The following is a 25,335-nucleotide window of genomic DNA, read 5'->3' on the forward strand; positions in this document are numbered from 1 at the left end:
AGTTAGAATTTCATTTGTATGAGGGTTTTCTTTCATAACTGGAGGATAGCTAGAATCCCATTTGAGACTTAAACTATCAAGATATGACTTGTTGCCAACAAGTAAGCCGCGAGCTTCTTCTTCAACACTTAACAAATGTAAGTTTTGGATTTCCAATGTACCCCTGAGATTTGTCAACAAACCAACATCACTTAATCTTCCACCCCAATTCCTTTCTAAATTGATAGTCGGCAAAGTTTGTAGAGCAGTCAAATGACCCAAACCCACAGGTATGCCAATGTCGTCGTCATCGAGGATATGCCTTAAGTTTACAAGATTACCTATTTCTCTTGGATAACAAATCTTGTACGGGTCCATCACTCGGTAAAGTACTACATTACTTATGGATCGGAGATTCAAACACTCAACCTCTTATAAGAAGGATCAATGATTATTTAACTATGTAAGCCAATTATCAACCATGACCGAATGACTCCTGACCGACCAAGTAACCCCTGAATAAGTTCCCCGGCCACACAGTTTGGCCAGCCACATGCATATGAAGCTTTGTGGCGCTTTTTCAGTGTAGATGGCAACATTAGGTGGCCGACTGATACACACCAAAATACTAAGCTCGTAATCCTCAACCGACCGAATAAACTCGGGCATACATTGTAGCCAACCAAACAGCCACATATGAATTTGTGAAAAATGTAGGAATCGATCGAACAACTGATAGGAATATTTTTTACCTTTGCCCGATTCGCCACCTCTCTCTCCTTCGTAGCCCAAACCCGCCTACTTCTTCCTCCTTCTCATCCTAGACTTTTCAACCTCTCTCTTTTGCTTAGCCTAAACCTGACCACCAGTCCACCACCCAGACCTAACCATCAGGCTACCGCCCTTTCTCTACTAGTTGGGTGAGATCGTGACGGTGTTGGGATTCACGAGAGTAGGGGTTCACAAGAATTTTTTTATTAAAATATTTTTTTAAAAAAATAAGAAAATTGTACTTCCTTTTTTTTTTTTTTTAGTTGAAACCTTTTTCTTTTCACGCTTGCCAACGCTTGTTTTTAACGATAAATATCTCTTATTATCAACATTGTAAAATTATAAAAAATGAATATTAATAAAATATATATTGAAACGATTCAAACAAGATCCCACATAAATATGTTTTATCGTATCTATAAACCACAAAAACAAGTCAAAGCGTGTTGTGTGAATAGTGTAAAAGTCAAACGGTGTCAACTAAAAAAAACGAAGGAAGTATTACGTAGTAAAAAAAATTAACCAATTTACAAAGTGACACATGTCATGTGTCATTCTAACCCATTAAACAGGTTACCAATCGATTTTGCCCTATTTATGAAAAATCATGTACAAAGGTCGCTTGATTAGAGGATTATCAAAAGATGATTTTATTTATGCCATAATGATTAACGAATAAAGATCATTATATTATATTCATGTCAATTTTTTCAAAACTTTGTGGAGGGAATTCTTAATTAAATGTTACACTTTTTTAATACACTTTTTTTTAAAGCAACCTACCACATTTTATTCTGTAATTAGGTTAGGTTCTGTGCCATACACGGTAATTTTCAATAACTATATTTAAAATTAACATTGTATACTTTCGTATGTTACATACATTCATATCAATTGAATCCTAAAAAACAACAAAAATGGCAAGAAAAAGTCACACTACTAATCAACGACATGTGTGATCTTTAGCAAGTATTATTGAAGTTTTCATGGAGTGCTAATTGATTGAAATTATAATCATAAATTATTCAAGTAAATAACAAAAGTATCATTTGTTGATTTGATATTCGCATTTCATTGTTTAAGCTTGTAGCTTCTTTACATAATTTAAAAAATCAATAAAAAAATTATATTTCTTAAAAAAAATAGTCAATAACAAATGATGTTAAGAATATTATTTTCCATATTTTTTTGCTTAATTTTATAGTTGTCAATATATTTATTTTGGAAAGATACATCAAATCTTCAATTATATTTTCTATGTAATTATTACCTTATAATACTATGTAAAAAGATTTATTTTTGAAATTAATTTTTTTTTCCAAAAAAAAATAAAAAAATACTAAGGAAATAGAGATGACACGTGTCATTGATGGTGTGTCTTATATTAAAATATTAGATAAAATTCTTAATCGATAATAATTTGTATTTAATTAATTTAAACTTTAAAATATCATTCATTAATTTTGCTTACGTAGCATTTGGATTATTTAATTGTAAAGGAAATTAATAATCTCTTATTTAATTGGATACAAAAATTTATAATCGTATATAACGCGATAAGAAAATTAAATTTTAGGTGACTCTTTATAAACTCGAGAAAAAACTTATTCCAAAAAAAAAAAAAAAAATACTCGAGAAAAAAGTCTCTCCCTTTATTAGATTAGATTTAGTATTTACCCTTGATTTCTTGAATTTACTCCCTCGGTCTTTAGGTTTATTTTCTCATTTTAAATGCCCTTGAATTTATACAGTTTGACTAACCCCTCTCTGTTCATCTCTTCTCCGGCGAGTCGGCGATCGGCGTACAGTTTGAAGCAGAAACTCCGGTTAGCAGCAAGCGCACTTCATCTCCATTTTGTGCGGTAAACCCGCTTTCCTCTCTTTTAATTTGATTTATGTTTTTGGGTTCATCTGAAATTTGAAACATTTGAGGAAATAACAAATATAACCATTGCCACTCAACAAGACAAACCAGACAATTTATTATACAATCTACAAAATAAAGTAATAGGATGGCAAAAATGGTGTAAGCGGGTTACCTTTTTGTATTAAGATAATTGACTCAAATTTTGTTGATAATGTGTTGTAAAACCCTTGAATTTTTTACATTGTTTTTGCAATTGTTGTTTATAGAAATTTAAGTTAACTAATTTTTGTTGGACCATAGTTTAATATCAAATTTATTTATTTAACCTTGGCTTTCATTTTAGCTGCTTATCTTATTTTCTCGTTAATTTTTTAATTTTGATGTCTGAATTACTTAATTATATTAAAAAAAATTGGTTCAGCTGAATAATCCATGGCAAACAGCAAATATGAGTATGTTAAGTCCTTTGAAGTTCAAGACAAAATTATGCTGCCCACTCTGATTGTTGTTGTCATTGATGGCCAGAATTTTCGTAGGTGAGTCTTTTTATTTTTTGCTTTAAAGATGGTCTTCCTAGATGATCTTGTATCATGATTATAATAGCCGCTTATTCGAGTATATATCCTCGTTTGCTTGATTATTATAGCCACTTATTTATCAGCTTATTAAATAACTTGGCATTGCCAATAATCATTTTACCAAGATTCACACTCATTCCATTGTTAGAGTTCAACTGGATTATTCACACAACATTAGGGGTGTTGTTGATTAAACAGATTCAATTCATTATTCTTACAAATAATCAAAGTAGCAAAACATGAATATTAAATTGAGATATCAACAACAACAACCAATACAAAGAAGCAAGTGTTAAAGAATCCATGTGATGTAAACATAAATAAAAAAATCAATACTCCGTACATCCTCAAATTATTGTTAAGTACACTATTTTGGTCAATTTTCTAATAATTGTAAATAAGTGTTAAAAGTACAAAATTTTTCTTTGTTTGGGTTTTTTTTTGTTGATTATATCAATTTTAAACTCATGCTTTGCTACTTTGATTATTGTTAAGAATAATGAGTTGAATCTGATTAATGGGTAGAAGTTTATATACCGGAGGACTTGCTTCTATTTAGAGTTTGGACAACTCTTTTTCTTGGTTCTTCGCTAAAATCAAGTTGATAAATTTTCTTGAGTGGTTGAAACGGTATTAATTGTCACAATATGAAAGTTATTTTCATACTGTATATGATGAAGTGTTGAAGGCTTGTTTTCTTAACTACCCTACTAAACCTTTTTTTTCCCCCTTGTTTTGCATGGTTGTCTCCTGTACTGCTAACTAAGTTTCTCTTACCTGGTTGAACTTGATATGTCAGGTTCTCTGAAGTTCATAAATTTGAGAAGCCTCGTGATAGAAAAGCCTTGGACTTGATGATTTCATGCGCTGCTGCTGTAATGGAGGAATACGCTGACATAATATTTTCGTATGGATATAGTGATGAATTTAGGTACCTGTAACTCTCAGTTACTACTTACTTGCTATAAATTGAATTGTTGAATTTGATGTTTATCAACTGGTTGTTGCTGTTGCCCTTTGCAGTTTTATATTGAAAAAGGAGTCCAAATTTTACCAGAGACGTGGAAGGTTTGTGGTTGAATCTACATTCAGATGTTAGTGCCTGGGTTCACAAATTTCCATGCTGACATACATGTTATTAGTTGCTGTTTGGACATGATTTTCATATTCTTTTTTATTTTTCAGTAGAAAATTCTTAAAATCTTCAAACATCTCTTTTGCAGTAAGATATTGTCCCTACTTGTGTCATTCTTCACTTCTGTGTATACCATAAAATGGAAAGACTTCTTTCCACATCAGAAATTGCTCTATGCACCTTCGTTTCATGCACAAATCATTCAATGTCCAACTTTGGAGGTTCTTCAAACTTATCTTGCATGGAGGCAGAATGATTGTAAGTAATTTACCTCATGACTATTTGCTTTGAAGCTCTGATGTTTCCATTATGAAGCTATAAATACTGTTATTATATGGGGTGCTGTTACCGCAATGTATGATTTCACTTTGTTTCGTAGGTCACCTCAACAATTTATATGATACGTGTTATTGGAAGCTCTTTGAAAGAGAAAAGAGTGAAACTAAAGCCCATGGACGTCTCAAGGTGCTTCCAAATTAATTCTTGTATGCATATGGTGTCTTTATGTTAAAGGATATAACAGACGTGTGAATTTAATGGATGCTTGGTGCATTTGTCGCATATAGTAAAAACGTTTAGAGTTTAGTATTTTACTATATATCCATTCTGTTTGATTTATCCTTAGTAGTGTTATTGATCACCTATGATACTCGTAAAGTTGTAATTTCTTTTGTGGGTTAAGAATTTGAGGATGTAGATATTCAATCTCCGGTCTACTGCAAGCAATGTCAGTAGCACAATGCCCCGATCTATATTGGTCATGGTAATAAGGTGTTGCATTTATTTGGGAATCTTTATTAAATAAAGGCGTATTTTTTATGGTTACTTGTATTACTTGAATTCTGGCAAGCTAAGCCAAAGAATTCTGTAATGAGATCATAGAGATGAAACCTTACAACTTATTAATCTTCACTGTTGATAGAAATTACGGCATGCTGTAGTGCAGAAGTTATTAACTGTTGCTTTACTTTATCACTTGATACTCATATGTTACAATTATCTTCGCCTCGTATGTATATCTGTTTGCCAAATATTAAATTTATTGGCTTTCTGATAATCGGAATGATAATGAGGGTGACGACTAATTTTTTCTAGATTCATAATCTATCTCTTGCTTTCATTGTCAGAGACTTAGAGCTATATGGGAGGTTGATAGTTTTCAGATTGGTAGATTTGTGTGTGTTGCATAGTAGTCATTGCATATATTCTTTTCCGATCACTCTTTTTGTTGATGTATATGTTCATGTTGTGTCATATCTGTAAATACAGGGAACACAAAAACGGGAAAAAAATGAGCTTCTCTTCCAGGAATTTTGCTTTAACTATAAGACTCTTCATCTAATGTTACGACAAGGAACTTGTCTTTTTAAGACTCAGGTGCACATTTGCTACTGTTTTTTGGATTATTCCCCCCCCCCCTTTTCTTCAATAAAGTTATATTCTTTTGCATTGATATGAATTTCAAAATCCATCAAGCTTTGGTCAATTGGCATTTTCTAATTGACTAATTCTTAACTCATCTTATTGAAATAGCATCGCGTGAGTCAGTGAGTGGGCCCAAAACATTGTATTTGTGCAAGTTTGTCATGTGGGTATATGAGCAACTTCTAACCGCTCTATTGGAACTTTTTGTTTGACTTAGGGTAGATAAACACAGATGGAGGAGTCTCATTTATCCTTTTCTTCTTTTAAAAAATGGTTGTATAAGCCCCTTTTAAGTTCTAGCTTTTGGTGATATGAACTTTTTTCCCGGGTGGGGGGTGATTATATGGAGCTTTATGTTGTCAGAAATAAGAGTGAGTGGTGTTAATGGTAGTGGCAACTGGCAAATTAACTAAGCCCAAATAAACCCTAAAGGACTCTTTGTTACTGTTATAATTGTGGGGAAATAATTTAATTTTTTATCCACTGTGGAAGAATTTACTTGTGTCAACACTCATTGGCATGATGGCATCTAACAAAACCAAAACACTGAAATCTAATTAAAGAAAAAAAACTACATATAAGAGGTATTGTTCAAGAGTGCTTAAGTTTTTCCATGTCACAGTTTAAAATTTCACATAGAATGTAAATAGAGTTTTAATTTGATTAAAGATAAGTTCTCTATGGAGTAACAGTTATCCTTCTCAGTCTCCTTGTAAGTGGTTCCAAGTATACCAATTTGTGATTTTTGTCCACTGATATAGATTGAAGAGGTTGTCAAGTACAAGGAAAATGGTGATCCTATCAAGAGACTTCGGAAAAAGATGATGGAAGTTCACTCAGATAATATAGCTGGCAAAAGCTTCTGGAATCAGCACTCTTCTCTTCTTTCAGAACTAGGAAGATTTGAAGTAGATATTCATAAAATTAGACCAGAATATGTAGAGTCCTTTCTATTTCAGGATAAATTGATGTTGTCCACTTGGATAGTGGTCAGAATTGATGGTTGCCATTTCCATAGGTAATTGACTTGTGTGATGAAGATTTTATTTTCCCTCAATATGAACGTAAGACTGCGAATTAAATGATTGTTGTTGTACTTGTGATGTATTGTCTCATCATAATCAGTATGGGCTAATGCTTCGATGCACACATGATTTTATCTTCTTGCTGACGAATCAGTTTATGTATCTCAATTTTACTGGTGCATGGTGAATTTAGCCTGTTGTTTGGTTCAAAGCTGAGATGCTGAAAATGAATTTTGCAACTGAATTTGTTTGGCTTTTGTTAGGTTCTCTGATATTCATAAATTTGAGAAGCCCAATGATGAAAAAGCTTTGAAGCTTATGAATGCATGTGCTGCAGCTCTTTTGGAAGAGTTTCAAGACATAACCTTTGCATATGGTGTCAGTGATGAGTTCAGGTAATTTGGTTGTTGATTTCTTGCTACCAACAGTTCTATAATTGCTTGAAGTCGAAAAATTCTAATTGCTTTTGTTGATGAACAACTTGCAGTTTTGTTGTGAAAAAGGAATCCAAATTTTATGAACGGCAACCCAGGTATGTCTTTGTCTAGCCCTAGGCTTCTTATCTGGCGGGCCTTGGTGTAAATTTAGTTAAATAATGAAAACATAGGAATTCTGTAAGTTTTTTTTTTTTTTGTTTAATATATATATATATATAATTAATCTAATCTCTTTTATCTGTACAGTGCAATAGTGTCCACAATGGTATCATTCTTTTCAACAATGTACATCAGTAAATGGAACGAGTTTTTCCCAGAAACAGAGTTGAATTATCCCCCCTCATTTGATGGAAGAGCTGTTTGCTACCCATCGTCTAAGATTCTTCGAGACTATTTGTCTTGGAGACAAGTTGATTGTAAGTATCATCACTTTTTATTTGTCCTGTATGTGTTATGCGTGTAGATCTACTTCACTTCAAAAGTAATCAATTGGAATTAAATTTTACTCTTTTTTCGGGTCAGTTATCATGGTATTCATGGAATATGTTGAATTTAGTTTGGACTACTTATCTTTGCAAATTCAGGTCATATAAACAACCAGTATAATACCTGTTTCTGGATGCTGGTAGACTCTGTGAAAAGCAAGCGTGAAGCCCAAAATTATTTGAAGGTACATCGTTTGTTCTTTACTAGAACTGGCAGCTTTTTGCATATTCTGAATGTGATAAGAATGTTGATTTCTTTTGGCTTAATTCTTTTGGAGTAATTATTATCTTGTGATATGCAGGGAACACAAACACAAGAAAAGAATGACTTGCTTGCTCGAAATGGTATTGATTATAATGCATTACCAGATATATTTCGTCGAGGTTCAAGTATTTTTCGGGACAAGGTATGGCTCTCCCTCTCTTTTGTTGTCTGCCTTGAGTGATGTAAGTTGCAACTTTTCTCTTTTCTTTGATTTTTTCAATCTTGCACATTTTCTTCTTTAGCACCTTGTCTGAAATTATAGATCGAGTCTGATCATTGGATATGCGTGAATAAGTCATTTAAGCTACCAAACAAGATTTACCCCTGGATAATGTTCTCTAAGGCAACTGTTTCTATTGTGTAGGAAAACAAGACTCTTATGGAGGTAAATTGTGCTGAAGATTCTAGAAAGAAAATTGTGATTGAACACTGTAACATAATCGATGACGATTTCTGGGATTCACACCCATGGATCCTTGGTGACAAACTCCCTTTGGAGAGTGCTAATACTAGAGCCATGAAGAGGACAATTGGATGATCTGTAAATTAGCAGATTAGATGTATTTTGAATCATGTAACAATGCCCGTTTTCTAATACTATGTAATACGGAGTACCATTTAGGAAACAATTGAGTTTAAAAATGTAAAATATATGTAGGCATGCATTAAAAGTTATGGAGTAGTTTAAAAGTTATTGCCCAACATGCTCCAAATAGATAGCTTGATGCAATTTTTGTTTTTGTGCTAATTGCCTAACTTACCAACAATTTCACAATAGATTTTGATTTACTGAAGTGAATAGAGATGAAATGAATTGTTTATGAGTGAAGTCAAATTAGGAACTGAAATGAACTAATTAGAGCTGAGTATATCATAATATTTTCTTTCTTTTTCCACTTTTTTTGAGAATTACTTTGTATAAAATTATGAACAAAAATTGTGGTGAGAAAAACTGAGAATTATAACGACCTAATTTACAATGCTTGCTGCCTCGTACTATACAATGCTTGTTGCCTCGTACTATGTATAGAGTAGATAACGAGGAGTCAAAAACCAACCCAAGCAACAATCGATTTGGATTTCGATTTGTAAAGACATACTTCGTAATAATTTAACACTGACTCGTTTGAAATAGACTCAACCCAATCTTACTAAATCCGACCCAGTCACGCGAATTAACACCTTATTTATAATGGAAGCCCATTCGACACTAGACAAGTATAGAGTACTTGAAAAATATAAAATTAAAAAGAACCTCGTATATTTTTCATCATTGAAGTCTAGTCAAACAAAACTCACAAAACAAAGCCCTTTCTGCATTTCCATGTCGATTGCTGGCGTCCAGGGTCAACTTTTGAAAGTTACAGGTCAATACTCATTTTTAATTAACACAATAACCCTTCAAAATTTTCCGCTTTTTCTAATTTTAATATTACGTTATTTATGTTTCTTTATAATCAAATCAAAATATAATACTTTAATCAAATCAAAGTATTTGTTAGGATGGTTTATTCGTCAAAATTTTGGTCAATTGATATATTTTTCTTGCATTTTTATTGTTTGCAGTTGTTGGATGTAACAAATTGAAAGATACAGAATGGATTTCAAGACAGGATCCTAATGTTTGTCTTGAATATGCTAGCAATAAGTTTCGAACTCGCACTTGCACAGGTTAATTCCTCTCTTTTTGCATAATTTATGATCTGGGTTTTTAATTTTGGTTGAATTTGATTAATGGGTTGTTTAATTGATCTTGAAATTTATCAAAAAATTTGATGTGGGTGTATTTCTTTTTACTGTATAGATGGAGGGAAAAACCCAGTTTTTCAGGAGAAGTTTGTATTTACACTAATTGAGGGTCTTAGAGAGATCGATGTTGTTGTTTGGAATAGCAATACTCTCACTTTTGATGATTATATAGGCAGTGGAAAGTAAGTTGCTTGAATTTCACATAAAATTTCGAGTTTTTTTTCAGAGTTTTTGGGATGAGATTATGGGTATATTGAGCATTTTAAGTGAAACCCTTTACTTGTTTTAGAGTTCAACTTCATGATGTTCTTTCCCGTGGATATGATGATAGAGCCTGGCCTATTCAGACTAAAACTGGCCGGTATGTCTCTATGATCACACTCTCAAATCTAGATCTTGTTTCGCAATCGTGCTGATTTTAGTCTTTTGTTGAATTGTTGATGCTATTATTCTTACTATTGAAGTGTGTTGGTTAATGCCAATTCTATTTAATTGTTTAGTCTTTATAGTAAACAGTCTTTTGTTGAATTGTTGATGCTATTATTCTTACTATTGAAGTGTGTTGGTTAATGCCAATTCTATTTAATTGTTTAGTCTTTATAGTAAACAATATACCTCCTCCATTTCTATTTAGTTGACGCGTTTGATTTAGGCACATATATTAAGGAGAGAAGAGAGAGTGAGAGAGAATGGAAAAGGCAAGTGAGGTAGCTTGTAAATGCAAGGTAAAAAATTTGCACTAAAAGGAAACGTGTCAACTAAAAAAAACTTCCTAAAAAAAATACGTGTCAACTAAAAAGAAACGGAGGTAGTAGTTACTTGTCGAGGAGCACGATCATAGTGTGAAGCTTTTGCTGCTAATGAGAAGTGTTAAAGAGCAATGGTTTTTGTTGATCATAAACAGCCTTAAGTTGGTAAAGTCTGCGTACATCTAGAACTTATCTAACCTTGCCTTAGCAGAATAATTACTGGATTCTTGTTGCTCTTGTCGGAAGAATTTAAGTTTATCACTAGGTAATGAACTACATATAAGAATTTGTGGCTGATGTGGAAAGAAGAACAAGTGATTTGAGGTCTATATTGCTTGTGTTTAGAGCTGTCAAAAGTGACCCGATCCGAAATACCGACTCAAACCCGATATTAACCAACCCATCTGAACCCGAAAAAATGGTAACCCAAACCTGACCTGACCCAACCTGAAACCAACCCTAGACCTGAGTTGACCCGAGTATGTGAGACCCGAACCCGAACATGAACTCACCTGAATATGACCCGACCCGAATGTAACCCGTAAATTATTGACCTGAATCGAACCCGACTTGAACCAAAATTGATCCAAACCTGTTTTAACTCGTCAAAACCCGAATTTAACCCGACTTGTTACTAAACTGACCTGAATTCAACCCGACCCGTTCCTAACTCAACCCGAATTTAACCCAACCTATTACAAACCCGACCCTAAATCAACCTGACTTGTTATTGACCTGACCCGAATTTTTTTAAACCTATGACTAATCCGACCCAAAAATTCAACCCGATCTGTTACTAACCCGACTCAAAATCAACACGACTTGTTATTGACCCGACTTGTTATTGACCCAACCTAAATTCAACCCAAATTGTTCCTGACCCGATTTCAAATCACCTTAAATGCAATTTACACCACCTTATTACTGTTGATCAAAGCATTTTGTCCAAGAGACCACAAGGCTAGCAAAAGAAAGGAGCATCATCCTCAGATTTAAGAGTTAAATATAGTATATATTTGTTGTATGGTCAAAGGAGATAATTATCTTCCTAAATTATAAACTGTAGTTCCCTAGTATATTGCCATATATATTATAGTCAAAGGAAATAATTAGCTTTTATAGTTAGTTGAACCCGAATATGACCTGACTTGGAAATGACCCAGCCTGATTGTAACCTACAAATTATTAACTTGAACATAACCCGACTTGACTTCGAGAATGATCTGACTTGGAAATGACCCAACCTGATTATAACCCGCAAATTATTGACTTGAACCGAACCCGACTTGAACCCGAGAATGACCCGACTTGAAAATGACCTGACATGATTATAACCCGCAAATTATTGACTTGAACCGAACCCGACTCAAACCTAAGAATGACCCAACCTGATTCAAACCCGCAAATTATTGACTTGAACCGAACCCAACTCAAACCCGAGAATTACTTTAACCCGTTTTAACTTATGAATACCCGAATTAAGTCCGACCTATTGTTCACCCGACCCGATTGTAACCCGACATGTTATTAAACCCGACCTAAACATGACCCAAACCCGATAAGAAGTATGACTCGACGTGACCCTATTCAAGCATGACCCAACCCAAACCCGACCCGCATAGGTTATGAAATTAATCCGAATTGAATCAACCCGAGTTGACCCGACCAACTCTTACCAACCCGTTAACTAGAATTGACAGCTCACCTAAAACCTCCAAAATTTCTCAAAAAGCGTGGATATTAGTTTTCAATTCTAGAATTTTTTGATCTTTTTTCTCCCGGAAATAAAAATTGCCGAAATGTTTACCATGGTCCCTAATACCCTCCAAGAGTCCAATTAGGTGGGTGGAATTATCCAATTTGCCTTTAAACGGCCAATTTACTGGTTTAGAACTTGCGCCGATTTCATTAACTCAAACATACCACAAACATTTATGACAACATATAATCATCAAATATGGTTCCAAAGGACATTATATGACCCCGAGATGTATTCCCTAAAATCTAATTTCTTTTCGACACCAGCCCCGAAACTTCTAAATTTCTCAAATAGCATGTATATTGGCCTTCAATTTTAGAAATTTTTTTTACTTTTTTTCACCTGGAAATAAAATTTGCCGAAATGTTTACCATGTTCCCTAATACCCTTTGGAAGACCAATTGGGTAGGTGGAACCATTCTATTTTCCTTTAAACGGGCAATTTATCGGTTTACAACTTGCAACAATTTAATTAACTCAAGCCTACCACAAACATTGATGACAACATATAATGATCATACATGGTTCCAAACGGCATTATATGACCCCGAAATATATCCCCTAAAATCTAAAGGTTTTTCGACACCGGGCCTCGAAACATCCCAAATTTCTCAAAAAGCGTGGATTTCAATTTCGGAATTTTTTTACTTTTTTTCACCCGGAAAAAAATTTGCCGAAATGTTTACCATGATCTTTAATACCCTCCTGGAGTCTAATTGGGTTGGTCGAACCATCTAATTTGCCTTTAAACAACTAATTTAGCGGTTTATAACTTGCACCAATTTCATTAAATCAATCTTACCACGAACATTTATAACAACAAATAATAATCAATATGGTTCCAAACAACATTATATGACCCCAAGATATATCCCCTAAAATTTTAAGACTTTTCGACACCGGCCCTGAAACCTCCAAAATTTCTCAAAATGTGGATATTAGCCTTTAATTTTGGAAATTTTTTACTTTTTTTCGCTCGGAAAAAAAAATTGCAGAAATGTTTACTATGGTCCCTAATAACCTCTGGGAGTCCAATTAGGTGGGTGGAACCATCTAATTTGCCTTAAAATGACCAATTTACCGTTTTACAACTTACACCAATTTCATTAATTCAAGCCTACCACGAACATTTATGACAACAAATAATGATCATATATGGTTCCAAACGACATTGTATGACCCCGAGATGTATTTCTAATAATTTCAAGACTTTTCGACACCGGGCCTCGAAAATTCCAAAAATTCTCAAAAATCGTGGATAATAGCCTTCAATTTTTGAATTTTTTTGACTTTTTTTCGCACGGAAATAAAATTTGCCGAAATGTTTATCATGGTCTATAATAACCTCCGGGAGTCCAATTGGGTGGGTGGAACCATCCAAATTGCCTATAAACAACTAATGTACCGGTTTACAACTTCCACCAATTTCATTATCTCAAGCTTACCACGAACATTTATAACAACAAATAATGATCATATATGGTTCCAAACGACATTATATGACCCCGAGATATATCCCCTAGAATTTCAAAACTTTTCAGACACCGGACCTTGAAATCTCCAAAATTTATCAAAAAGTGTGGATATTAGCCTTCAATTTTGAAATTTTTTTTAATTTTTTTCGGCCGGAAAAAAAAAAATTGTCGAAATGTCTACCATGGTCCCTAATACCCATCGGGAGTCCAATTGGATGGGTGGAACCATCCAATTTGCCTTTAAACAACTAATTTACCGGTTTAAAACTTATACCAATTTCATTAATTCAAGCCTACCACGAACATTTATGACTACAAATAATGATCATATATGGTTCCAAACGACATTGTATGACCCCAAGATGTATTTCCTAGAATTTCAAGACTTTTCGACACCGGGCCCCGAAGATTCCAAAAGTTCTCAAAAAGCGTGGATAATAGCCTTCAATTTTTGAATTTTTTAACCTTTTTTCGCACGGAAATTAAAATTGCCGAAATGCTTACCATGGTCTCTAATACCCTCCGGGAGTCCAATTGGGTGGTTGGAACCATCCAAATTGCATTTAAACAACTAATTTACCGGTTTACAACTTCCACCTATTTCATTAACTCAAGCTTACCACGAACATTTATAACAACAAATAATGATCATATATGGTTCCAAACGGCATTATATGACCCCGAGATATATCCCCTAGAATTTCAAAAATTTTCAACACCGGGCCCTTAAACCTCCAAAATTTCTCAAAAAGTGTGGATGTTAGCCTTTAATTCTGGAATTTTTTATTTTTTTTCGCCCGGAAAAAAAATTTGCCGAAATATTTACCACGGTCCCTAATACCCTCCGGGATTCCAATTGGGTGGGTATTACCATCCAATTTGCCTTTAAACGACCCATTTACCGGTTTACAACTTTCGCCGATTTCATTAACCCAAGCTTACCACAAACATTTATGACAACATATAATGATCATATATGGATCCAAACGGCATTATATGACCTCGAGATATATTCCCTAAAATCTAAAGACTTTTCGACAGTGTGCCCCAAAACCTCCAAAAATTTATCAAAAAACGTGGATATTAGCCTTCAATTTTGGAATATTTTTTACTTTTCTTCGTTCCGAAATAAAAATTGCCAAAATGTTTACCATGGTGCCTAATACCCTCTTGGAGTCCAATTGGGTGGATGGAACTATCCTATTTGTCTTCAAACGACCAATTTACCAGTTTATAACTTGCACCGATTAAATTAGCTCAAGCCTACTACGAACATTTATGACAACATATAATGATCATATATGGTTTCAAACGACATTATATGACCCTGAGATGTATCCACTTAAATCTCAAAACTTTTTGACACCGAGCCTCGAAACATCCCAAATTTCTCAAAAAGTGTGGATTTCAATTTTGACATTTTTTGACTTTTTTTTAGCCCGGAAAAAAAAATGCCAAAATGTTTACCATGGTACTTAATACTTTCCTTGAGACCAATTGGGTGGGTGGAACCAACCAATTTTCCTTTAAACGGCCAATTTATCGGTTTACAACTTGCACTGATGTCATTAACTGAAGTCTACCACGAACATTTAAGACAACATATAATGATCATTTATGGTTCCAAACGGCATTATATGACCCCGAGATATAGCCCCTAAAATCTCATTTCTTTTCGACACTAGCCCTGAAACCTTCAAAATTTCTCAAAAAACATGTATATTAGCCTTCTATTTTGGAAATTTTAACTTTTTTTAGCCCGGAAATAAAAATTGCCGAAATGCTTACCATGTTCCCTAATACACTCTGGAAGACCAATTGGGTGGGTGGAACCATCCTATTTGCCTTTAAACGACAAATTTATCGATTTATAACTTTTGCTGATTTCATTAACTCGAGCTTGCCACAAACATTTATGAGAACATATAATGATCATATATGGTTCCAAACGACATTATATGACCCCGAGATGTATCCCCTAAAATCTGAATCCTTTTTGACACCGGGCCTGAAACCTCCAAAATTTCTCAAAAAGTGTGGATATTAGCTTTCAATTTTGGAATTTTTTTACTTTTTTTTTCCCGAAATAAAAATTGTCGAAATGTTTACCATGGTTCCTAATACCTTATGGGAGTCCAATTGGTTGGGTGAAACCATCCAATTTGCCTTTAAACAGCCAATTTACCAATTTACAACTTGCACCGATTTAATTAATTCAAGCCTACCACGAACATTTATGACAACACATAATGATCATATATGGTTCAAAAAGGCATTATATGATTTCAAGATTTATCCCCTAAAATCTCAAGCCTTTTGGATCCCGGGCCCAGAAACCTTCAAAATTTCTCAAAAACTGTGGATATTAGCTTAGCTTTCAAGTTTGGAATTTTTTTGACTGTTTTTCGCCCGGAAATAAAAATTGTCGAAATGTTAACCATGGTCCCTAATACACTCCGAGAGTCCAATTGGGCGGGTGGAACCATCCAAGTTACCTCTAAACGGCCAATTTACCGGTTTACGACTTGCACCGATTTCATTAACTCAAGCCTACCACGAACATTTATGACAACATATAATGATCATTTATGGTTTCAAATGGCATTATATGATCCCGATATGTATCCCCTAAAATCTTATTTCTTTTCGACAGCGGTTCCGAAACCTTTGAAATTTTTAAAAAAGCATGGATATTAGCCTTCAATTTTGGAATTTTTGGACCTTATTCTGCACGTAAACAAAAATTGACGAAATGTTTACCATGGTCCCTAATACCCCCCCGGGAGTCCAATTAGGTTGGTGAAACGGTCCAATTTGCCTTTAAACGCCAATTTGCTGAATTAAAACTTACACCGATTTCATTAAAATAAGACTACCACGAACACTTATGACAATAAATAATGATCATATATGGTTCCAAACGACATTATATGACCCCGAGATGTATTCCCTAGAATTTCAAGACTTTTAGACACCGTACCCAATTTAAAAAATTTCTCAAAATGCGTGGGTAAAGCCTTCAATTTTGGAAAATTTTGACTTCTTTCCGCACGCAAATATAAATTGCCGAAATTTTTACCAAGGTCCCTAATATTCTCCGGGAGTCCAATTCGGTGGGTGTATCCATCCAATTTCGCTTTAAACGGCCAATTTACCGGTTTACAACTTGCATCGATTTTATCAAATCAAGCCTACCATGTACATTTATGACAACATATAATGTTCATAAATGGTTCCAAACGGCATTTTATGACCCCGAGATGTATCTAAAATTTCAAGGCTTTTCGACACCAGAACTCGAAACCTTTAAAATTTCTCAAAAAACATGGATCTTAGCCTTCAATTTTGGAATTTTTTGACTTTTTTTTCGCTCGAAAATAAAGATTGCCGAAATGTTTACCATGGCCCCTAATACCCCACGGGAGTCCAATTGGGTGGGTGGAACCATCCAATTTACCATTAAACGGCCAATTTAATTACCGTTTTACAACTTGCTTGGATTTCATCAACTCAAGCCTACCACTAACATATATGACAACATATAATGATTATATATGGTTCCAAACAGCATTATATGACCCCGAGATGTATCCCTTAAAATATTAATACTTTTCTACACCGGGCCCCTAAACCTCCAAAATTTCTAAAAAAGCGTGGATATTAGCCTTCGATTTTGAAATTTTTTGATTTTTTTCTCCCAGAAATAAAAAATGCCGAAATGTTAACCATGGTCCCTAATACCCTCCGGGAGTACAATTGGGTGGGTGGAATCATCCAATTTGCCTTTAAACAACCAATTTACCGGCTTACAACTTGCACTGATTTCATTAATGTAAGCCTACAACGAATATTTATGACAACAAATAATGATCATATAGTTTCAAAAGGCATTATATGACCCCGAGATGTATCCCATAGAATTTCAAGATTTTTCGACACCGGATCCCCGAAACCTCCAAAATTTCTCAAAAAGCGTGGATATTAGCCTTCAATTTTGTAATTTTTTTACTTTTTTTCGCCCGCAAATAAAAATTGTCGAAATGTTTGCCATGGTCCCTAATACCGTCCAGGAGTCTAATTAGGGGTGTGGAACCATTTAATTTGCTTTTAAACGACCAATTTACCGGTTTACAACTTGTACCGATTTACCGATTTACAACGGTCAATTTAATTAACTTGCACCGAACCCGACATGAACCGAAATTGACCCAAACTCATTTTAACCCGTTAAAACCCAAATTTCACCTGACTTATTTACTAACCTGACCTGAATTCTACCTAACCTGTTACAAATCCGACCCAAAATCAACCCGTCTTGTTATTGACCTGACCCAAATTTAACCCGACTTGTTGTTGACCCGACCCGAATTTTACTATACCTATTACATACCCAACCCAAAAATTTAATCTGATCTATTACTAACATGATTCGAAATTAACACGACTTGTTATTGACCTGACCTAAATTCAACCCAAATTGTTCCCGACCCGATTTCAAATCACTTTAACTGCAATTTAGACCACCTTATTATTGTTGATCGAAGCATTTTGTCTTGGGAGACCAAGTCGGTCCACGCCAGCAAAAAAAAGGAGTATCATCCTCAAATTTAAGAGTTAAATATAATATGTGTTTGTTGTATGGTCAAAGGAGATAATTATCTTCCTAAATTATAGACTATAGTTGCCTAGTATATTGCCATATATATTATAGTGAAAGGAAATAATTAGCTTGTTAAAAATGATTATTATCTATTTATGTTAGTTGAACCCGAATATGACCTGACTTGAAAATGACCTTACCTGATTGTAACCTGCAAATTATTGATTTGAACATAACCCGACTTGAATCCGAGAATGACTCAACCTAATTATAACCCGCAAATTATTGAATTGAACCAAACCCAACTTGAACCCGAGAAAGACCCGACTTGAAAATGACCCGACCTGATTGTAATCCGCACATTATTAACTTGAATTGATTCCGGCTCATACCCGAGAATGACCCGACCTGATTCTAACTTGCAAATTATTGACTTGAACCGAACGCGACTTGAACCCGAGAATTACCCTAACCTGTTTTAGCCCGTGAAAACCCAAAATAAACCCGACCTATTGTTCACCCAACCCGAATGTAACCTGACATATTATCCCGACCTAAACCCGACCCAAACCCGATAAGAAGTATGACCCGACGTGACCCGACTGAAGCATGACCCAACTCAAACCTGACTCGTATAAGTTATGGAATTAATCTGAATTGACCCGACCCGAGTTGACCCGACTCACTCTTACCCGACCTGTTTACCCGAATTGACAGATGTACTTGTGCTGTTAGAAGGAAGAAATCATTGAAGTCTTCTTGTTTATTATCTATGATTATTGATCAATATTTTAGCATCTATGTTGTGCTGAAGTTATGATTACGTAGAGAATTCAATGGTTGATGATAAATTATGAATTATAAGGTCCAAGGGTTCCTTGTCAGACCATGGGCAGATTTGGTTTGGAAGGTATATATGTAACCGCTGATAAACATGGAAAGAATTTTCCATCTGCCTTGATGCTTGTTTAGAGGATGTGGGTTGGACTCAGAGTCATTTAAAAGAAGCAGATGGATGATCAGCACTCAACAGGCAATTTTACCATGACAAGTGACACTTTGTGGAAAACGAAGGTTAAAAATGTCAAAGTAAGCACCTTAGAAATAGCAATAATTTGAATTAGTACTGGTAATAAGAAGTATGCTTGCTTGAGCTATTGTGTATATGTCCAATAAACTTCCCCTTTACCTGGCTTTTCCATGAAATTACTGCATCATTTGTGGCAACTTTGATGAAATTATGGTGTTTTATTACAGTTGTCTTATAATTTTGGTTTAATTCTGATTCATATTTTTTATAGATACTTAAAAAATACTTGGGAGAGACTTATTATTGGAGTGATCTTTATCAGCATGTCATGGATCGGTTGGTTGTCAAGTTTGGCTGTTTTTGTACAGCTGATTGCGATTTTTGTGAAGGTTTATTAATTGCTTTGTGTGTTTACAGGAGTGCCATTTGTAGCTTTCCTGGCAACTTTGGGATTTTTAGTTAGGAATTAGGATAGGGTGTGATTCATATGATAATGTGGATTCAGATTGTATTGCCTAAACAATTATGAGCTGTGATGCTTGTGAATATAAATGAGGTCATTGTTTTATGGCCTGAGTTTTCCTCTAAGCTTCATTGATAGATAAAAAAACCAGAAACTTTAGTCTAGGTGTATCTGTGAAGGCTCGAAAACTCAATAATCCTTTGTCCCTCTTGAGTTATATAATGATTGTTCTGTATTATGCCCTTGTTCACAAACATGATACTCACATTGTCTAGGAAGTAGGAAGTTATCTTTTTTGCTGCAATGTTAGCTCCCCACATCCTCAATCATATAAACTACAGATGGCTTTTGAACTTCGATTATATATATCATTAATGAGAGCGTCAATTCTGTGCTATTTCATTGTTTCACTGTGAAATCTTTTGAGTGGAACTGTTTGAGTGTGGGAGTTACATGTTAAGACATTTATTTAAATTTTATGGAGAATGATACGGCATAATGCTAGTTTACAGAATCTTCAAATTTCCAGCCGACTGTTTGTGCAATTCACAATGACTACTTTGCTTTTTGTTCCATTCTTAATGTTCCATTTTACTTAACTAGTTAACTGTTATATCGTATTGCAGACATGCTGGAGAAGTCAAATTGATTATGCATTTTGCCAAAACCAATGTAAGCTCATATTCAGCCTGAATTCCATGAATCTCTATCAGTATCTTTCCCCTGTATTATCAGGCTATCATGACCTAAACAGATAATCTTGCTATATTGCAGAAGCCATATGCAAGCAGTGCTCCTTCAGCTCCACCTTATGGTGCATCACCTCAAACTCAAGTATCTATGTACTCGGCTCCTCCAGCGGCTTCAATGTCTTATATAAATACAACCTCAGCCTACCCACCCCCTCCAAATGCCTATCCTCCTCCACCAACAGCTTACCCTGCATATCCGTCTACTTCACCTTATCCGTATCCTCCTAATCCATCAGCATACCCATCCTATCCATATCTGCCACTCCCAGATCATTCAGCATATCCTCCGTCTGCATACCCACCACCTCCTTCAGCATATCCTCCTCCATCATATCCTCCACCTCATCAAGCTCCACCTTATCCTCATTCAGGTTTTTTTCATCTTCTTTGTACATTCCACCCTTTAAAAAAATAAAAAAATTGGTATTTCACTGTTGTTCATTTTATTTTTTTATATTCTTGATATAGGGCATCACCCTGGGATGTACCCTCCACCACCATACTGAAGAGACGGTAGTGTTTGATGACAAGACACGCCAATCTGCTTCGGTAACCTCTTTTTTATGTGTAAACCGTTTAAATCAATGTACTATAGCTGTTAAGGCTGTTTTGCTATTGAATTCAATGGCAAAAGTATTCTTTACAACTGTTCATATTGTGGTATGGGCTGGTATAAGTTGACATTAATGTATTTGATGATTAGAACATTGCTTTCATTTTAGCTATGAAAACATCTAATTACTTGTTGTGGTGTAGTGGCTATTTCACCTATTTGTCTCACATAGGTTATGCTTATAATGAATATAGGCTCTCGTTAGATGTCACTGCAGAAACTGGAATTTTGTTTATAAAGTAGGTCTCTAGTTGTCGTCCCCAACCCCAAAAGTTCCCTTATATAGAAAGATTAGAAACTGTACCAGGAACCAATGAATACACGAGGAAAAAGTTTTGATGTAGCTTCAAGATAAGAGCTTCCCCTATTTCACCTTCTAATCGATTTGAACACAACTGAATCTAGAACCTTGTTCTAAAAGTTTGACTTGAAATCGGAGCTCTTTTGTGGCAGTGAATAGCTCTTGGAATTGTGTGATGATCTATAATGGCATATTGCCTTATTGAGTATGACAATGGACATATTCTACACTCTACAGTGAGTGTTAGGAAATTGGAGCTAATTCCAACAGGCTTTTTAGGAGACTTTAACTCATTCCAGGATACCTTCCCTTGCCCATGAGGAACCAAATGAGATCTAGACCTTATATCACTGTGGTTTGGAGTGGCGACTAATTTCTGTTGACACAAAGGGCAACAGTTGTTTAACACTGCCACGGCTGAAAGGGGGTTGTTGGCTCGATAATGTTGGATGCCCTGGATGGAAATTTTAGCCTTAAGGGAGTGACTTGGGTCCATAATGGTGACTCTAGACCTTACATCTACCAGACATGAAAACTGTAATCTATAACTCCTGCATGCAAGACCTTGATTAGACTCAAATTGGTATTTAGCTTTTTATGATTTTGCTAAAGCCAATAAGCAATAGCCCGTTTCATAAAAAAAACGCGCTAGATAGCTCCAAAGAATTGTGTACAAAAAGGCTATTATAAATGGCATAAAACCTAAAATAGTCTGAAGTATTGTATTAGAATTTACATGTGAGTTAATATAGGTTGATGGATAAACTGGTAGATTTTGTTTTCCGGTTGATTGGGGCTTAGGTGAGGTTGGAAACGACCAGGCATGATAGGAATGAGGAGGTGATTCGCAATGGCTAAGACGAGGTAGACATGACGTGAGTTTACTTAGTTTTAATTGTCTTTTGACCCTTCATGCTCATAGATAAAACATGAACTCAACTTGTAAAATTGAGAGATTGGGAAGTCTAAACCTTTCAGAGAATACACAAGATTGAGTCCTTGTTTAACTGTTAAAAACAATTGTCATCGATTTTGCTCTTGATTTAGGTTGGTTCCTTGTAGCATTGCCATACCAATTCATATCCAGGCCTTTCACATGTCACTTTTATCAGCCAGCAAAATGAGTATATCAAGTGCCTATAAACTGCCTGGAAAAAGGAACTGACTGTAACTTTCATCAATTTAACTATCCGACCATTCTCTTTAATAAGAATGATTATGTCATGAAATGGTCCTAAGAAAGTCAAAGGGCTACTGAATCTACCATTTTGACCAACTACTCTACATAAAACACTCCTATAATACTCCTTTCATGTCTAAATAATGAAGATCACACTTGAAAGAAATATCATCTAAGAACTGAGTTTGAATTCCTTTTATCATTCATGTACCATTAAGGGTAATGTTGAAGGGGGGAAAAACAGTAAATCTAGAAAGAAGCTTATTGTTGCTCGATTCGATTTCACTTTTTAGAGAATAAATTCAGATTAGTTAAAGTAAGTGTAGATAAACAATTTAGATAATTCTAAACTGCGTAAGTCAAATAAAAAAAAAGTGGTCTTGAGGATGAGTTAAAATACTCCGTGGAAATGTAACATATTACTTAGGGACAAAGAATCGAAGAAGTGTGATGTGATCAATTCTATAATGAGATGAAGTAGCTATGTATGGAGAAGCCATAGAGGTTATAAAAAGAGTTGTATGGCACTAAAGAAGCTAAGCTAGCTAGCACGCATGCAAAACCCCGGTTGCAATTATGATCACATGGAGGAAACTAAAACTAAGGCTATGATCATCATGCATATAACAAAGATGTTTGTGTTTGAATCATACTAGTCATCCTACTCAAGTATATGCTTCTTTTCAACTCCCTTTTGACCATCCAACTATAAAAAAAAGACAAGTAAAACCAAAAAGAAACATATATTAAAATAATTAAATAAAGAAATTTTAGCCCCCCTAAAAATTGAAAAAGAAAAGGTAAAAAAAGGGGGGAATTAAGGGTAAGGTTTGTGTAATGTCACATTCAATTTTGATATTATTTTTTTTGTTGTTGTTTTTTTAATATATACTTCGTAAAAAAAAAATTATTCTTATTTTGTTTTTATTTTAGGCAAGGTTGAAACCTGAAAAGCACATGACAATTAATATCTTTTTTATAAAAATTTAAATTTATAAGGAAATTAATTTTAAAAAATTAAAAATCAAATGTTCCCACTGAAATTCACCGAATAGTTTGTCCAAGTGAGTGGTTGAGTGTAGTTGTCAAAAGGGTCAAGCTTAGTTGAGAAATGATGAGATGACTTTATGAGAAGTTTGAGGAGTATGTAATTGTACTCTCCCCTTTTTCTTTTTTTCTTTTTTTTCTCTTTTTTCTTTCTTCTTTCTTCTTTATTCAAACTTAAGAATTTGTGTCACTGAATCATGTTTGACATTATACTCACTCTTTGTAGTTGTAGTTGTTATCAGTAACAAAAACTTCAGCAATTGAAAGACTTTGTGCAAACTTTGGCCAACTATTCTGTTTGTTAGTCAAATTGTTAGTTCTTGTATAATGACATTTTCTTTTAATGTATGTTCTAAAGGCTTTGTAGTGTCTTTGTGTCTGTGATGCTTAACTAAACCCACTTTGCCTAGTGAGCAATGGTTAATATTCGCGTAAACTTTTTAGTCCAATCACGGAGGATGTTATTGATATTTTTAGTATTAATGAAGGGTGTTTTATGATTACATATAGTAAGTTCGTAACTATATAGAGGGGTAATTTTGGAATAAAAATACTTGGTAATGGACTCTAGTCTGAATCTAAAGATCAACTAGGATTTCCTACTAGTTATTGATTTGATATATTTGATGGTTTTATGTACTCTTAGGGCCTGTTTTTATTGACTGAACTCAGCTGAACTGAACTGAACTGAAATGAAATGAACTGAGCTGAACTGAACTGAACTGAAATGATAATTTTATAAGAGAAGAAAATTAGGAGCGGCGTTGAACTGAGCTGAATTGAACTGAACAGAACTGAGCTGAGCTGAACTGAACTGAACTGAATTTCAACGTAAGAGAACAGACCCTTATTAAATTTTAATACCTTAGGAAGGAAAATGTTGAAGATTGTCATTAGGTAAATATTAAATAAGTTTCTTGTACATCATCAATATGCTCATTAAAGACTTGTTCTCTTCAACTTAATTTCAATTCATTTCAGACTTATTCAATTCAGCTCAGCTCTAATCAATTCAGTTCAGAACAGACCTTAAGATACATACAAAGTGTTATTTATTTATCCGGGAAAAATTAAGATCAAGCAAGGCTTGGTTTAATGCTAGTGACCGAGAAGTCTTTAGTTTAATCTACAGTGCTGACATTAGTGCACATGTGGGAGTTCATTTCCTTCCATTGTTTAATGATTACATTAATGAAGAATTTAAGACTAAGTATCAATCAAGTAATATCAAATTGGAAAAATGGGGATCTTGTTTTCACCTTTATTTGCTGTAAAAACCTTGAATTGAAACTTAAAACATCCCACTACATAGTTTTATGATTACTCTCTTGTGATATATATTGCATTACAGAAAATCATGGTAAGTCTTTCTCTCTGATATATCTTATATTTACATTTGTTTTGAAACTTTAAACTTTTTTAGGCAAAAGTTAATCCAGGGTAACATTCTAACTAATTAGTAATGAGTGAGTCAAAGCTGTAAAATTGCAATATTAATGAAAAATTAGCACACAATTAGAATGTGATCAATGACCCAACAAAATTCTTTTAACTTTTAATTGATTCAATGATTATTACCAAATCATATCTGACCCATAACACTGGATCTTTCTTAATCTTTTTTTAAAAAAAAATAATAAACAATTATCC

General features: G+C 34.4%; 2 protein-coding genes across 3 annotated transcripts; both read left to right on the forward strand.

The window, feature by feature from the left end:
- Nucleotides 1-2,164: 2,164 nt before the first annotated feature.
- On the forward strand, nt 2,165-8,669 carry LOC110682550 (tRNA(His) guanylyltransferase 1-like). Of its 2 annotated transcripts, XM_021858914.1 has the most exons (14): nt 2,475-2,612; nt 3,039-3,153; nt 3,995-4,126; nt 4,219-4,263; nt 4,419-4,588; nt 4,710-4,795; nt 5,600-5,707; nt 6,517-6,773; nt 7,044-7,175; nt 7,268-7,312; nt 7,464-7,633; nt 7,802-7,887; nt 8,005-8,109; nt 8,332-8,669. In XM_021858914.1, the coding sequence occupies exons 2-14, from the start codon at nt 3,050-3,052 to the stop codon at nt 8,503-8,505; spliced, it is 1,614 nt and encodes a 537-aa protein (XP_021714606.1). In that variant the 5' UTR covers nt 2,475-2,612; nt 3,039-3,049; the 3' UTR covers nt 8,506-8,669. The 2 variants fall into 2 exon arrangements, with proteins under 2 accessions (XP_021714599.1, XP_021714606.1); XM_021858907.1 differs by lacking the exon at nt 3,039-3,153 and having other exon boundaries at nt 2,165-2,612.
- A 518-nt stretch (nt 8,670-9,187) lies between these two features.
- LOC110682566 (extensin-like) lies at nt 9,188-21,324 on the forward strand. The gene is made up of 7 exons (XM_021858924.1): nt 9,188-9,334; nt 9,534-9,638; nt 9,772-9,898; nt 10,006-10,077; nt 20,419-20,464; nt 20,567-20,915; nt 21,013-21,324. Exons 1-7 carry the CDS (start codon nt 9,292-9,294, stop codon nt 21,048-21,050), a joined length of 780 nt encoding a protein of 259 aa, XP_021714616.1. The 5' UTR covers nt 9,188-9,291; the 3' UTR covers nt 21,051-21,324.
- The last annotated feature ends 4,011 nt before the right edge of the window (nt 21,325-25,335 follow it).

Source organism: Chenopodium quinoa, unplaced genomic scaffold, assembly GCF_001683475.1.
Source record: "Chenopodium quinoa cultivar QQ74 unplaced genomic scaffold, ASM168347v1, whole genome shotgun sequence".
Taxonomy (NCBI): domain Eukaryota; kingdom Viridiplantae; phylum Streptophyta; class Magnoliopsida; order Caryophyllales; family Amaranthaceae; genus Chenopodium; species Chenopodium quinoa.

Coding starts and splice junctions, on each gene's coding strand:
- LOC110682550 (XM_021858907.1), top strand. CDS start 2,482: ATGCCCTTGAATTTATACAGTTTGACTAACCCCTCTCTGTTCATCTCT. Junction 2,613..3,994: donor CTTCATCTCCATTTTGTGCG/GTAAACCCGCTT, acceptor TTGATATGTCAG/GTTCTCTGAAGTTCATAAAT. Junction 7,634..7,801: donor GTCTTGGAGACAAGTTGATT/GTAAGTATCATC, acceptor TTGCAAATTCAG/GTCATATAAACAACCAGTAT.
- LOC110682566 (XM_021858924.1), top strand. CDS start 9,292: ATGTCGATTGCTGGCGTCCAGGGTCAACTTTTGAAAGTTACAG. Junction 10,078..20,418: donor ATTCAGACTAAAACTGGCCG/GTATGTCTCTAT, acceptor ATCGTATTGCAG/ACATGCTGGAGAAGTCAAAT. Junction 20,465..20,566: donor TGCATTTTGCCAAAACCAAT/GTAAGCTCATAT, acceptor GCTATATTGCAG/AAGCCATATGCAAGCAGTGC.